Source organism: Somniosus microcephalus, chromosome 12 (assembly GCF_052327205.1).
Source record: "Somniosus microcephalus isolate GS21.2 chromosome 12, FLI_Smic_1.0, whole genome shotgun sequence".
Taxonomy (NCBI): domain Eukaryota; kingdom Metazoa; phylum Chordata; class Chondrichthyes; order Squaliformes; family Somniosidae; genus Somniosus; species Somniosus microcephalus.
The window spans coordinates 62781583-62795415 of NC_140998.1; the positions used below are offsets into that span (position 1 = coordinate 62781583).

Consider the following 13833-nt stretch of genomic DNA (forward strand, 5'->3'; position numbering starts at 1 on the left):
TGGATCCAGAGTAGTAATTCCACCCAAATTGAAGGATAGAGTGCTCAATGAGCTTCATGAGGGTCATCTGGGAGGGGTAAAAATGAAGAACTTAGCCAGAGCGTTTGTGGTGGTGGCCGGGAATCGATAGAGAAATCGAAGAGATGACCAAGAGCTGTACAGGATGCCAGAAGGTCCAAAACGCCCCACCACAAGCCCCTCTACATCCATGGGAGTGGCCCTCATCTCCATGGCAAAGGGTACACGTTGATTTTGCTGATCCATTTATGGACTCGATGTTATTAATTGCGGTGGATGCACAAAGTGGCCAGAGGTAATAAAAATGTCCTCAACCACCACAGAAAAAACTATCACAGTCTTACGAACCATATTCGTCAGAAATGGTCTGCCTGAACAGATTTGCTCCGACAATGGACCACAGTTTGTGTCTGAAGAGTTCCGGAGGTTCTTAAAGAACAATGGTGTTAAGCATTACACATCCGCCCCATATCATTCAGCCACCAATGGATTGGCTGAGAGGTTCGTTCAAACATTCAAGAAGGCTATCAAGGCAATGTGTAATGAAGTGATACCCCTACAACACAAGGTGGATAACTTCTTGTTTGCCTACCGGAATGCGACACATGCGGTTACCAACCAAACTCCAGCCATGATGTTCTTCAATCGAAGACTAAGATGCCGCTTGGATTTGGTTAAGCCAAACATCAGAAGAGATGTGGAGAACAGGCAGTTTCAGAATATGAATGAAAGGCCGACCAGGAGTTTCAAGATAGGTCAACCAGTTTTGGCCCGGGACTACCGCACAGAGAAATGGCAGCCAGGAACGATCTGCACACGGCAAGGACTTCTAATGTATACCGTGGACGTTGGAGAGAGCATTGTAAGACGCCATGCTGACCAGATTCTAGAGTCACTGGAAAACGTCAAATCTACACCACGATCCTATACACCTGGTGATGAAACCGAAGTACCAATTGCATCTACCTCCGAATCGGTGATATTGGAAGCAGACGAACCAAACAACGACGTTGATCCCGAATCAACTTTGCCAGAAGAACCTGATACCCCAAAGAGGTGTTACCCGGACAGAATCAGGAAGCCTCCTCAAAGACTGAATTTATAATTGATTAACTTCAGCTAATGTATATAGCAACTGTAATTGTAAATATGTTATGTACTGTTTAGCTAAAAGGGGAGGAATTGTAGTGTATGTACCTTGAAGAAGGAACTATATTCTGCAGCCCCTGTATACTGCAGTACCAGTAGTGGCCACCCCTGTATACAAGCCTGTGTAGTAACTTTGTATAATAGTTCCAGTTTTGTCTCCATTCAGTAAACACCTGTTATAACCAACTTCTGCAGTCCGTGTCTCAATTACACACGGACATTACACCAGTCTCTCTTGTTCACTCCACTCTTTCACCATCGCTAGTTCAAGCTGTCCTTCGGCTGGTACCTTCTCACATGACTTCAGCAGGAAATAGAACACCGATACCATTTATTTCCTTCCACACCACTGTCTAGGACCAAAACACTCCTTCCATATATGAGACAGCAATTCACAGGTACTTCCTCCAATACAATATGTGTTCACTGTTCATAGCGGTGTCCTCTACATTTGGGAGACCAAACACAGATTAAGTGACTGCTTTGCTCACCACCTCAGTTTCGTCTGCAAGTGTGGCCTGGAACTCTGACTCGCCATTTTACCTCTCCTTCCCACTCTCATGTTGACCTCAGTCTTTGATCTCTTACACTATTCCAATGAAGCTCAACACATGCTTCAGAAATATTTGAACAATGACTAACTTTAAACCTTAGCTATATCCGCCATAGAAGCGGCTCTTGCGATGTTGGTGTCCAGGAGGAGGGGAGACAGGGCGACATTTGAGTTGGAGACTCTTAATTCAGAAAAGCAGAGCCAAAAATGAAAGCCCATGGTGTAGACCTGTTTTTTCCCCCCGTTATGAAATAGACTGATCCACCTCACTTCCTCTATTGTTCCTTAATTTCTCACATTTTGTTCGTATGTACCTTTCCATTACATCCTCTCCACTCACTTGCACATTATTTTGTCCTTTTTAAATCTCTGCATCAACTCACTGATTATCCTTAGCCTATTAAGCAGTTTGCAAATAAATTAACCCATCAACTTCCTTCCTGTGATTGCTATATCTGTTAAGTCTTTCCATGAGAACATAAGAATTAGGAGGAGTAAGCCATATGGCCCTTCGACCCTGCTCCGCCATTCAATAAGATCATGGTTAATCTTCGACCTCAACTCCACTTTCCCGCCCGATCCGAGTCCAAAAATCTATCTATCTCAGCCTTGAATATGCTCAACAACTAAGCATCCACAGCCCTTTGGGGTGCAGAATTCCAAAGATTCACAACCTTTTAAGTGAAGAAATTCCTCTTTATCTCAGTTTTAAATGGCCGACCCCTTACCCTGAGACTATGCCCCCTAGTTCTGGACTCTCCAGCCAGGGGAAACAACCTCTCAGTATCTACCCTGTCAATCCCCATCAGAATCTTGTATGTTTCAATGAGATCACCACTCATTCTTCTAAACTCCAGAGAGTATAGTCTCAATCTACTCAATCTCTCCTCATAGGACAACCCTCTCATCCCAGGAATCGGACAACCCTCTCATCCCAGGAATCAATCTAATGAACCGTCGTTGCACCACCTCTGAGGCATGTACAGGAAACTCTTTGGTATCCGGCACCGACTGGACCGGGATGGTACCGGTTGATTAAAAATTCCGGATGACGGAGAGGGTTATCTACCGAGGCTATTTTTAACAAACAAAAATTTAAAAATGTGCAGTATACAGTAATTGGACACTCCCGGCAGCGCGGGAGTGTCAGACTCCTGTTATTGAGGTGTTCGGACTTCCAACAGCGCCAAGAAGCCGAGTAATGGCAGTTTGGAGAACTACCCCCACTGACCAACTCGGCCACCGCGGGAGACTCGGACTCGGCAACATTTCCGGTTATTGAGGTGTCGTTTTCGGAGTATGAACTTTGCCAGTTAATAGAGAATTCCGGATATTTAGGTGCCGTTTAAACGAGAGTTTCCTGTACGTCCTTTCTCAGATAAAGACACCAAAACTGTGCACAGAACTGTCCACTTATCTATTACTAAAACACTTGCTTATCGTTCAGTCTTCAGTTCTGATAAAGGGTACACACCTAAATATCATAACCCATCTTTTCACTTTACAGATGCTGATTGACCTGTTGTGAATTTCTAGAATTTTCTGTTTTTATATCAGATTTCCTATGCAAGAATGCACACTAAACATACTGGCATTGCTCAGTAAGTATTTTAAAACAATTTGCATTACTGCCTAGTTTTGTTACTTTTTTTACCTACCACATATACTTTTTTTTACCTACCACATATACGATGTCAAGAAATTGAGATGTGCAGTTTGATTGAAGGGGCTATTTCTTATTTATCACACTCAATTTTTGGTATAAAGATGGTCACTAATTATTTAATCACCTTTATTATGAACAGATATTGAAAGAATTGGTGCCCCGTCTTTCCTTTGTAGACTTCCAAAAGCTAATTTTACATAGAGCAATATTTGAGCTGTAACTCGAGTAAAAACTTTTCCTGTATGTCCTGTTGGTTAATCTGCATTTGTAAAATGGTCCATACATTATTAATTTGTGGACTGCTTGAGAAGTGACTCGGTCTCCATTCAAACGAGATTTCTCTTGGATAGATATAGATTCAGAATGCAAGGGTGAGTATTTAATTAGCTATTAATTTGTAGTACTTTGCAGTTGTGCAGGAATACTGTTGTCCAAATACCAATTGACACTCGTCCAACACAGTTCTACTAGTCTGGACCAGTATTTACCAGTTTAAGGAATTTGATGGAGTAATTTTGCTTGGCAGCTAATCAAAATAAAATGAATATTTTTTTTTTATTTTTTAAAAAGAGATAATGTGGACAAAAATGTAGGTGTTCATACACCAACACAGGTTTATCCCCAGTCAAGTACTGCACAATAAATATATTGTCAAATTACTTACCACATGGACTACTTCTGGGTAAATGGGTTCTGTGATAACATTGCGGTTGTGTGTGATGTATTCCACCATTTCGCTTAAAGCAGCCCTTTTCACTTCCTTCCATTTTAAGTCACTAAGTGGATCAGCAATAAAGTCGAAAAGGACACAGCACTGACGCAGTTTTTGAATAAAAAGCTTTTCTTGTTCAGCTGCAGGAACATCTACAAAAAATAAAATAAAATTTGTTCCTTTAAAGACAGCAAATAACCATGACCCAAGAACTTAAATTTATTTTCTTCATTCCCCCAACCCACTTTAAAACAATCCTTATGCTGAATACATACATTAGGACTAACAAGCACTTAAAGAATCTGGGCTGAGCAAAAGCTGAAGATATGCACCTGTACTAGTGGCTACAACTCTAAAAATTTAACTTTTGATAGCTATAGTGACACAATCAAATGATGTGAAAGTAGGCCTACTTGAGGTCTGTTGTGGCTGTCTAGGGACACACTGCTTGAATAACTCAGGCATTGTTACCATCTTCTTCAGCACCTACCTATTGCTTGGATATATAATTTGGGATAAAATCCTCCTGAATTTACAGGTATTAAATGTCGCGAGTAAAACCCAGCTTTTGTTAATCTGGATGAGTTGGTCGGGTTTCCAGAAATCAGAAATTTACAGCACAGAAGGAGGCCATTCGGCCCATCTTGTCCATGACGGCCGACAAAAAGCTATCCAGCTTAATCCCACTTTCCAGCACTTGGTCCGTATCCTTGTAGGTTACAGTCCATATCCTTGTAGGTTATGGCACTTCAAGTACACATCCAAGTACTTGTTAAATATGATGAGGGTTTCTGCCTCTACCACCCTTTCAGGCAGTGAGTTCCAGACCCTCACCACCCTCTGGGTGAAAATAAATTTCTCCTCAAATCTCCTACCAATTACTTTAAATCTATGCCTCCTGGTTATCAACCCCTCTGCTAAGGGAAATAGGTCCTTCCTATCCATTCTATCTAGGCCCCATATAATTTTATACACCTCAATTAGGTCTCCCCTCAGCCTCCTTTGTTCCAAAGAAAACAAATGATAGTAGGTTGTTGCTTTTCATTAATATATTCACTCGAGCAGAATTTCTCAGATAATCTGATGAGACCATGCCCCAAAAACAAGAGGGCAGAGACCAAAAATCTAAAATGAGCATTTTTTTGCGATTTTCCCTTTTGCTGTATCACATGTTAAACGGTCACCCACCTAGGTCCCCTGATGGGTTAGGAGTAGAGAAGTCAGGGCTGAATAGGTGGACTGCTACCTGACTAGCCAGGTCCTAGAAAAACCCTGATCAGCTCCTTGAACCTGTTCCGCCATTCAAATAGCTGATCTGTACCTCAACTCCATTTACCCACCTTTGCTCCATATCCGTTGATATCCTTACCCAACATTAAAGTTTAATTTGACCCAGCATCCTTTGTTCTGGATTTCCCCCACCAGAGGAAAGAGTTTCTCTGTATCTAACTTATTAGAACATAAGAACATCAGAAATAAGAGCAGGAGTAGGCCATATGGCCCCTCTAGCCTGCTCCGCCATTCAATAAGATCATGGCTAATCATCGACCTCAACTCCACTTTCCCGCCCGATCTCCATATCCCTTGATTCCCGAGAGTCCAAAAATCTATCTATCTCAGCCTTGAATATACTGAAAGACTCAGCATGGACAGCCCTCTGGGGCAGAGAATTCCAAAGATTCACAACCCTCGGAGTGAAGAAATTCCTCCTCATCTCAGTCTTAAATGGCCTACCCCTTATCCCGAGACTATGCCCCCTAGTTCTAGACACTCCAGCCAGGGGAAACAACCTCTCAGCATCTACCCTGTCAATCCCCTTCAGAATCTTGTATGTTTCAATGAGATCACCTCTCATTCTTCTAAACTCCAGAGAGTATAGGCCCATTCTACTCAATCTCTCCTCATAGGACAGCCCTTTCATCCCAGGGATAAATCTAATGAACCTTCGTTGCACTGCCTCCAAGGGAAATATATCCCCTCCCTAGATAAGGAGACCAAAACTGTGTACAGTATTCCAGGTGTGGTTTCACCAAAGCCCTGTACAATTGTAGCAAGACTTCCTTACTCTTATACTCCAACCCACTTGCAATAAAGGCCAACATGCCATTTGCCTTCCTTATTGCTTGCTGTACCTGCATGCTAGCTTTCTGTATTTTTTTTTTGCACGAAGACACCCAAATCTCTCTCAACACCAACATTTGAAAGTTTCTCACCATTTAAAAAATATTGTTTTTCTATTCCTAAGTGAATAACCTCACATTTCCCTACATTATACTCCATCTGCCACCTTACTGCCCACTCACTTAGTCTATCTATATCTCTTTGCAGGCTCTGTGTTCTCCTCACAGCTTACTGTCCCACCTAGCTTTGTATCATCAGCAAACTTGGATACATTACACTCGGCCCCATCATCTAGGTCATTAATATAGATTGTAAATAGCCGAGGCCCCAACACTGATCCTTGCGGCACCCCACTAGTTACAGTCTACCAACCTGAAAGTTCCGTTTGTCCCTACTCTGTTTTCTGCCCATTAACCAATCCTCTATCCATGCTGCTATATTACCCCCAACCCGAGTCCTAATCTTGTGTAATAATCTTTTATGTGGCACCTTATCGAATGCCTTTTGGAAATCCAAATATACTACATCCACTGGTTCCCCTTTATCTATCCTGCAAGTTACATCCTCAAAAAACTAATAAATTTGTCAAATACGATTTCCCTTTCATAAAACCATGTTGACTGTGCCTAATCATGTTATGTTTTCTAAGTGACTTGATACCACTTCCTTAACAATGGATTCCAGCATTTTCCCGACGACTGTTATCATTTTAAACACATCGATTAGATCACTCCTCAATCTTCCATACTCGAGGGAATACAAGCCAAGTTTATGCAATCTGCCCTCACTTTAAGCTCGATGGTGAAGGAGAATACATCTTTCCTGAGGTTCAGTGACCAAAACTGAAGCTGTACTCCAGATGGGGTTTGACCAAGACTCTGTACAACTGAAGCATCACTTCCCCACTTTATATTCCAACCAATGTTCCCCGTAATTTTTTGGGGTGCATGGCCCCTTGACAGTTTCGTGCATGAGTGAACTTTTACATTGAAAAAGCTAGTCCCGGGCTGCGCAGCCGGCTTAGAGGGAAAGTTGATTCCAACCCCCTAGAGTTAAATACTAAGATTCCATTTAATGATTGTGTAAATGGTCACCTTTGCTCTTCCACATCTCCTAGTCTCTCTCTACTAAAATATTCTGATTTGTCTTTCTCAGACTCGAAGTGAATGACCCCACACCTCACCACATTGAACTCCATCGGCCATTGTTTTGCCCACTCACTTAGTCTGCCTATGTCCCTTTGTAACTTCCTGTTGCCATCTACACAACCTATTGTGCCTCTTGGATATACAACTCTATTTCTTCATTCAAGTCATCAATATATGTGCTGAAAAGCCAAAGCCCCAGTACAGATTCCTGGGGAACACCACTTGTCATATCCTGCCAATCAGAAGAGTGTGTTCTCTTTATCCCTATTCTGGCTCCTACCTCTCAACCAATTGCCAACCCATGTCACAATGTTACCTTCAATTAGGTGCACTTCCATTTTCCCAGCATTAAGTGATTGTTACAAATGAAAAACACAAAGCCAAAGTGCAACATCTGGATCGTGGAGTACAAAACGTGCACACAGGATGTTCTGCTTTAAATAGAAGTGTTTTACACTATATACTTTTCACACATGCAATATGTAGCAAAAGTCAGCAACAAAAAAGCTTTTAAATACTGAGCAACTATATAATCATTATTTAAATTTAAAAAAATGTTTGTTGTAATCCTTTTGAAAGTTATTTTGTGATTTTAGTCATGGCAACAAAGATGCTGCTGTAAATTGTAATTCCAAACTAATTTTAAAATGCATTTGCTGCAGTATTCAATAATAGGCTTTAAAGGAATCAAACATAGGCTTTTAAAGAATCAAACAATGAAGAAATTAGCAAGAGGAGTGTTTCATCAAAGCAAACCATTCAGGATGGGAAACTAAACTCAATTTGTGCTTTCATCAGTGTTGCTAGGCAATCGTAAAACTATACTAAAAAGATGTTAAACGATAGTGGCTTAATATAGCTATGAAACAGAAACATAGAAGATAGGAGCAGGAGTGGGCCATTCGGCCCTTCGAGCCTGCTCCGCCATTCAATGAGATCATGGCTGATCATCCAAATTCAGTACCCTGTCCCTGCCTTCTCTCCATATCCCTTGATCCCTTTCGCCTTAAGAAATATATCCAACTCTTTCTTGAATATATTTAATGAACTGGCCTCCACCGCCCTCTGTGGCAGAGAATTCCACAGGTTCACCACTCGCTGGGTGAAGAAATTCCTCCTCACTTCAGTAGACTATGACCCCTGGTTCTGGACTCCCCGGCCATCATAAACATCCTTCCTGCATCTAGTCTGTCCAGGCCTGACAGAATTTTATAGGTTTCGATGAGATCCCCTCTCAATCTTCTAAACTCCAGTGAGTATAAGCCCAATCGACACAATCTCTCCTCATACGTCATTCCTGCCATCCCAGGTATCAGCCTGGTGAATCTTCGCTGCACTCCCTCCATGGCAAGAACGTCCTTCCTCAGGTAAGGCGACCAAAACTGCACACAATACTCAAGGTGTGGTCTCACCAAGGCCCTATACAACTGTAGCAAGACATCCTTGTTCCTGTACTCGAACCCTCTTGCTACGAAGGCCAACATACCATTTGCCTTCTTAACCACCTGCTGCACCTGCATGCTTACCTTCAGCGACTGGTGCACAAGAACACCCAGGTCTCTTTGCACTTCCCCTTCTCCCAATCTATTGCCATTCAAATAATAATCTGCCTTCCTGTTTTTGCCACCAAAGTGGATAACCTCACATTTATCCACATTATAGTGCATTTGCCATGTTTCTGCCCAATCACCCAACCTGTCCAAATCGTACTGGAGTTTCACGACATCCTCCTCACAGCATACCCTCCCACCCAGCTTTGTGTTGTCTGCAAATTTGGAGATATTACATCCAATTCCCTCGTCCAGATCATTAATATATATTGTGAACAGCTGGGGTCCTAGGACCGATCCTTGCGGTACCCCACTAGTCACTGCCTGCCACTCGGAAAACGACCCATTTATTCCAACTCTTTGCTTTCTGTCCGCCAACCAGTTCTCTATCCAAGTCAATACCTTGCCCCCAATCCCATGTGCCTTAATTTTGCACGCTAATCTCTTATGCGGGACCTTATCGAAAGCCTTCTGAAAGTCCAAATACACCACATCCACTGGTTCTCCCTTATCTATTTTACCAGTTACATCCTCAAAAAATTCCAGTAGATTAGTCAAGCATGATTTACCTTTTGTAAATCCATGTTGACTTTGTCCGATCCTGTCACTGCTTTCCAAGTGCTCTGCTATTACATCTTTTATAATAGACTCTAGCATTTTCCCCACTACCGATGTCAGGCTTACCGGTCTATAATTCCCCGCTTTTTCTTAATATTTCAAGCTAATCACGCTGGATTTAAAATCTAACTAAAACATTTGGGAAACCATGAGAGACATTAGATTATCTATATTTTTCTCATTCAAAATTCAACCTTCATGAGGGCAGGAGAAAGATTTGGTGGGAAGTCACTTTGAGACACCTCCTTTACAAGAAAAGTAAAGGCAGGTTGGAAGTGTTTGTTGTGAAAGAGAGTCAGAGTCATGGAGAGGCACAGCATTCGGCCATTCAGTCCATGCTGGCTCTCTATAGAGCAATCCAGTCAGTCCCATTCCCCCGCTCTATCCCCGTAGCCCTGCAAGTTTATTTCCCTCACGTGCCTATTCAGTCTTCCCTTGAAAACATTGAGTGTTTCCGCTTCCACCACTTCCGTCGGCAGCGAGTTCCAGGTCCTCACCACTCACTGCGTAAAAAAGTTTTTCCTCACGTCCCCCCCGTATCTCTTGCTCAAAACCTTAAATGTGTGTCCCCTAATCCTTGTACCATCAACTAGTGGAAACAGCCTTTCCCCGTCTAGCCTATCCAAACCAGTCATAATCTTGCACATCTCTAAGGTTAAGAGGGCAAATGGTATGTTGGCCTTCGTAGCGAGAGGGTTTGAGTACAGGAACAAAGATGTCTTGCTACAGTTGTACAGGGCTTTGGTGAGACCACACCTTGAGTATTGTGTGCAGTTTTGGTCGCCTTATCTGAGGAAGGATGTTCTTGCCATGGAAGGAGTGCAGCGAAGATTCACCAGACCGATACCTGGGATGGCAGGAATGACGTATGAGGAGAGATTGGGTCGATTGGGCTTATACTCGCTGGAGTTTAGAAGAATGAGAGGGGACCTCATCGAAACTTATAAAATTCTAACAGGACTGGACAGACTAGATGCAGGAAGGCTGTTCCCAATGGCCGGGGAGTCCAGAACCAGGGGTCACAGTCTAAGGATAAAGGGGTAAGCCATTTAGGACAGAGATGAGGAGGTATTTCTTCACCCAAAGAGTGGTGAACCTGTGGCAATCTCTACCACTGAAGGCAGTGGAGGCCAATTCATTAAATATATTCAAGAAAGAGTTGGATATATTTCTTAAGGCTAAAGGGATCAAGGAAAATGGGGAGAAGGCAGGGACAGGGCACTGAATTTGGATGATCAGCCATGATCTCATTGAATGGCGGAGCAGGCTCGAAGGGCCGAATGGCCTACTCCTGCTCCTATCTTCTATGTCTATGTTTATCAAATCACCCCTCAACCTCCTTTGCTCTAATGAAAACAAATCTGGCTTCTCCAACCTGTCCTTGTAGCTAAGATCCCCCATCCACAGGATAATTCTGGTAAATCTCCTCTGCACCCTCTCAAGGGCCTTCACATCCTTCCTAAAGTATGGTGACCAGAACTGGACGCAATACTCCAGTTGTGACCTAACCAGTGCTTTATAAAGGTTCAGTATAACTTCTGTACTTAGAAATACTTTCTTTCTAAAATATATAGCTGCACCCTACTAGAAGATTTCCATATTTAAGTCGCATATTTTTATCTCGTCTGACTATGTTGGTGACAGTAGTGACCAAATCACTGAGTAGCATTAGTAGAAGGATAAGAAACAGGGTATTTTTCTTCCTCCTAGGAAATTATTCAGATCCATCAAGTCTCATACATTTTAGTTTTAAAAACATCTCACTCCTAAAAAAGTAAAACAGCTCCACTGAATAAAGAGGTTTGAAATGTGCCCGACTGATCATAAATCTCACTCTTAACATTTACCTTACTGCACAGTCTACTTGCATTGTTTGAATCCTGATATAAAATTTCCTCCTGTCCTGCTCGACAACCATAAGCAGTAGAGCTTGGTGGCGTAGGATATGAGCTATCCCCAAGTCAGCTTTCAGACTTTGCTGGGTCTTGCAAATTTCCACTGTAGCTTCAATTTGGTTCAAGTGCAGTTTTCCAGGAAAAATTGGTGCCACAGAGCAGAATCCTTTAGCTGCTATTCTTAAAGCTTCATCAGGGATGTCTGCAGTAAACTGCTACAATATGGTTCCCGTCGCTACAGTTGAGACTTGAGCTGTATTCAGACCAATTTGGATGATTCAGATATAAACTTAACACAATGAGCTTGGCAAAAAGCTATTCTTGCTGATGAAGTATCTATAGAGCACAAGTGTCTGTCCTAATCCAGCTACCAATCTGATTCCTCTGGGCAACAAGGTTATGTAAATAAATGCCCCTGTATCACCATGAGAACTTTTTGTAGGTTATCTGTTGAGAGGTAACCATTGTAAGCTGTGCTCCTTACTATTGTGGTAGCAGAACACATAGGGAGGAAGATCTGGAATTCTGGGAGTGTGCAAGCTGTGAATAATTCAACTGCATCTTAAAATGAACACTGTTGATAGGATTCTCAGATGTAAATCCACCAATTAGGAGCCTAAATTGGAGCAGGCCATCAAAAGATGCAACTAGATCCTGAAAAAGTAATTGAGGAAGTTTCCTTTTCCTATTGATGGCCCTTAAGGATATACTACTCCCTATCCTCCTTGGAAGCATGATATTCTAATCTAATCCTGGGTAAAATCTACAAGTTTCAGGGCAGTCATATTGTGCCACAGGACCAACAGTGTCAAACCATGTTATGTAAACAGGGTTCTGCAGCATGTGTGCTTTATGGGTCATTACCAGGAAGGGTGGAAGTGTTACTATAACCAACTGCACAAAGCCTGGCCATACTTTGCCAGACATCTTAAAAGGAATTTTTCAGAAAGTCTTGGATGGTTTTGCTTGATCAACAACTTTACGTTACAAATGTAAGAGACACATCAATTGGAAGGTTTGCTGGCTAAAGCCAGTCCCACCTACTGTGCGGTAGTGCCAAAATAGTCAGCTACAATCTGCATTACCGTCCTCTGTCGAAGGTGGTTTTAACACCATCTGTGCAAAGACTTCACACATTGGTCAACCTTGTCACGTAAAATTGATGGTGTGGAGATGCCGGTGTTGGACTGGGGTGGACAAATGTAAGAAGTTACACAACACCAGGTTATAGTCCAACAGTTTTATTTGAAATCACAAGCTTTATAAGCTGTGTCTTTATGCATCTCTCCACTTCACCTGACGAAGGAGCAGCGCTCTGAAAGCTTGTGATTTCAAATAAAACTGTTGGACTATAACCTGGTGTTGTGTGACTTCTTACACAAGTAAAATTGAGCTCGAGTCAAATTTGCAACTTGTGCTAAAGGAGGTTGTGCGAGTACAAACGCTTTCTCCTGAGCCACTGAAAATGTTTCTCAACTAGTTCATCCTTTTGGAATGCTCCTGAATGTAATCCTAAATTTGATTCTCTCTCACCTGGAACAATGGAGGTATGCTTCTTGCAAGAACCAGAAGTCAAGGTTTCTTTGCATTTGGAAGAATTCTGATCAATAAAATGGTCTTTGTAAGACTATTGCAGCAAGCAATTCTGCTGAGTTTAGAACACATCTTAAATTGTCTTTGGAATTGGGAGAGAATGTAAGCAGATGACCTGGTACTATTGCTGGAAAGAGTCAAAGTACACCAATATTAAAACATAAAATTAAAAGTACTCCAAATTTGATGGTGAGAGAGAACCACAAACAGAAATGACGAGGTTAAAGCATAAAATTAGGATTATGCAAAACCAAGTAAATCACAGATTAAATTATGCAATTAATGGTTGGAAAACGAAAGAGACTAATGGCAAGTCAAAAACCATTTTCCTAATAGGGAACATTAAATGAGAGAAGAGGTGAATAAAAAAAGATGTAAGTAGTGCCATCTACATGAGATCACGTATCTATCATGAAAGGAAACTCAATTGGCCAGTTTCCCAAACTATCCCATTTGGATGGCAGCTTATATTCATATAAATGGAATTGCTCATCTTTCATGCATCTGTATGTGGAAAATATATCAGGAAGACCACATGGAGCTACCGTATTGCCTAAATCATAATCTGGATCATGGCTTAATTTTATAAATCTTATTCCAAGATAAATTCATTGATATTTACTGTGCAATGCTGGCTCTTTGCTAGAGCAATCCAAAAGTCATCACACTGCCCTGTATCTTACTCTGCTTAAAATAAAGATGCAATTCTATGCTCCAACATCCTGCTTAAAGAAATCTCTCAACTTCTCTTCTCTGACAATTTTAAATCGATGAACCCTATCTCTGCTCCAGTTGGAAATAGTCCTAGTA

General features: G+C 41.8%; 1 protein-coding gene across 3 annotated transcripts in view; it reads right to left on the reverse strand.

Moving 5' to 3' along the window:
- Positions 1-13833, reverse strand: part of ppp2r5ca (protein phosphatase 2, regulatory subunit B', gamma a) — a 293739-nt gene that overhangs the window by 103883 nt on the left and 176023 nt on the right. For all 3 annotated transcript variants that reach the window (XM_086002969.1, XM_086002972.1, XM_086002970.1), the window contains one exon: positions 4051-4250. In XM_086002969.1, coding sequence (XP_085859095.1) covers positions 4051-4250 — 200 coding nt within the window. The remainder of the gene's footprint in view (positions 1-4050; positions 4251-13833) is intronic.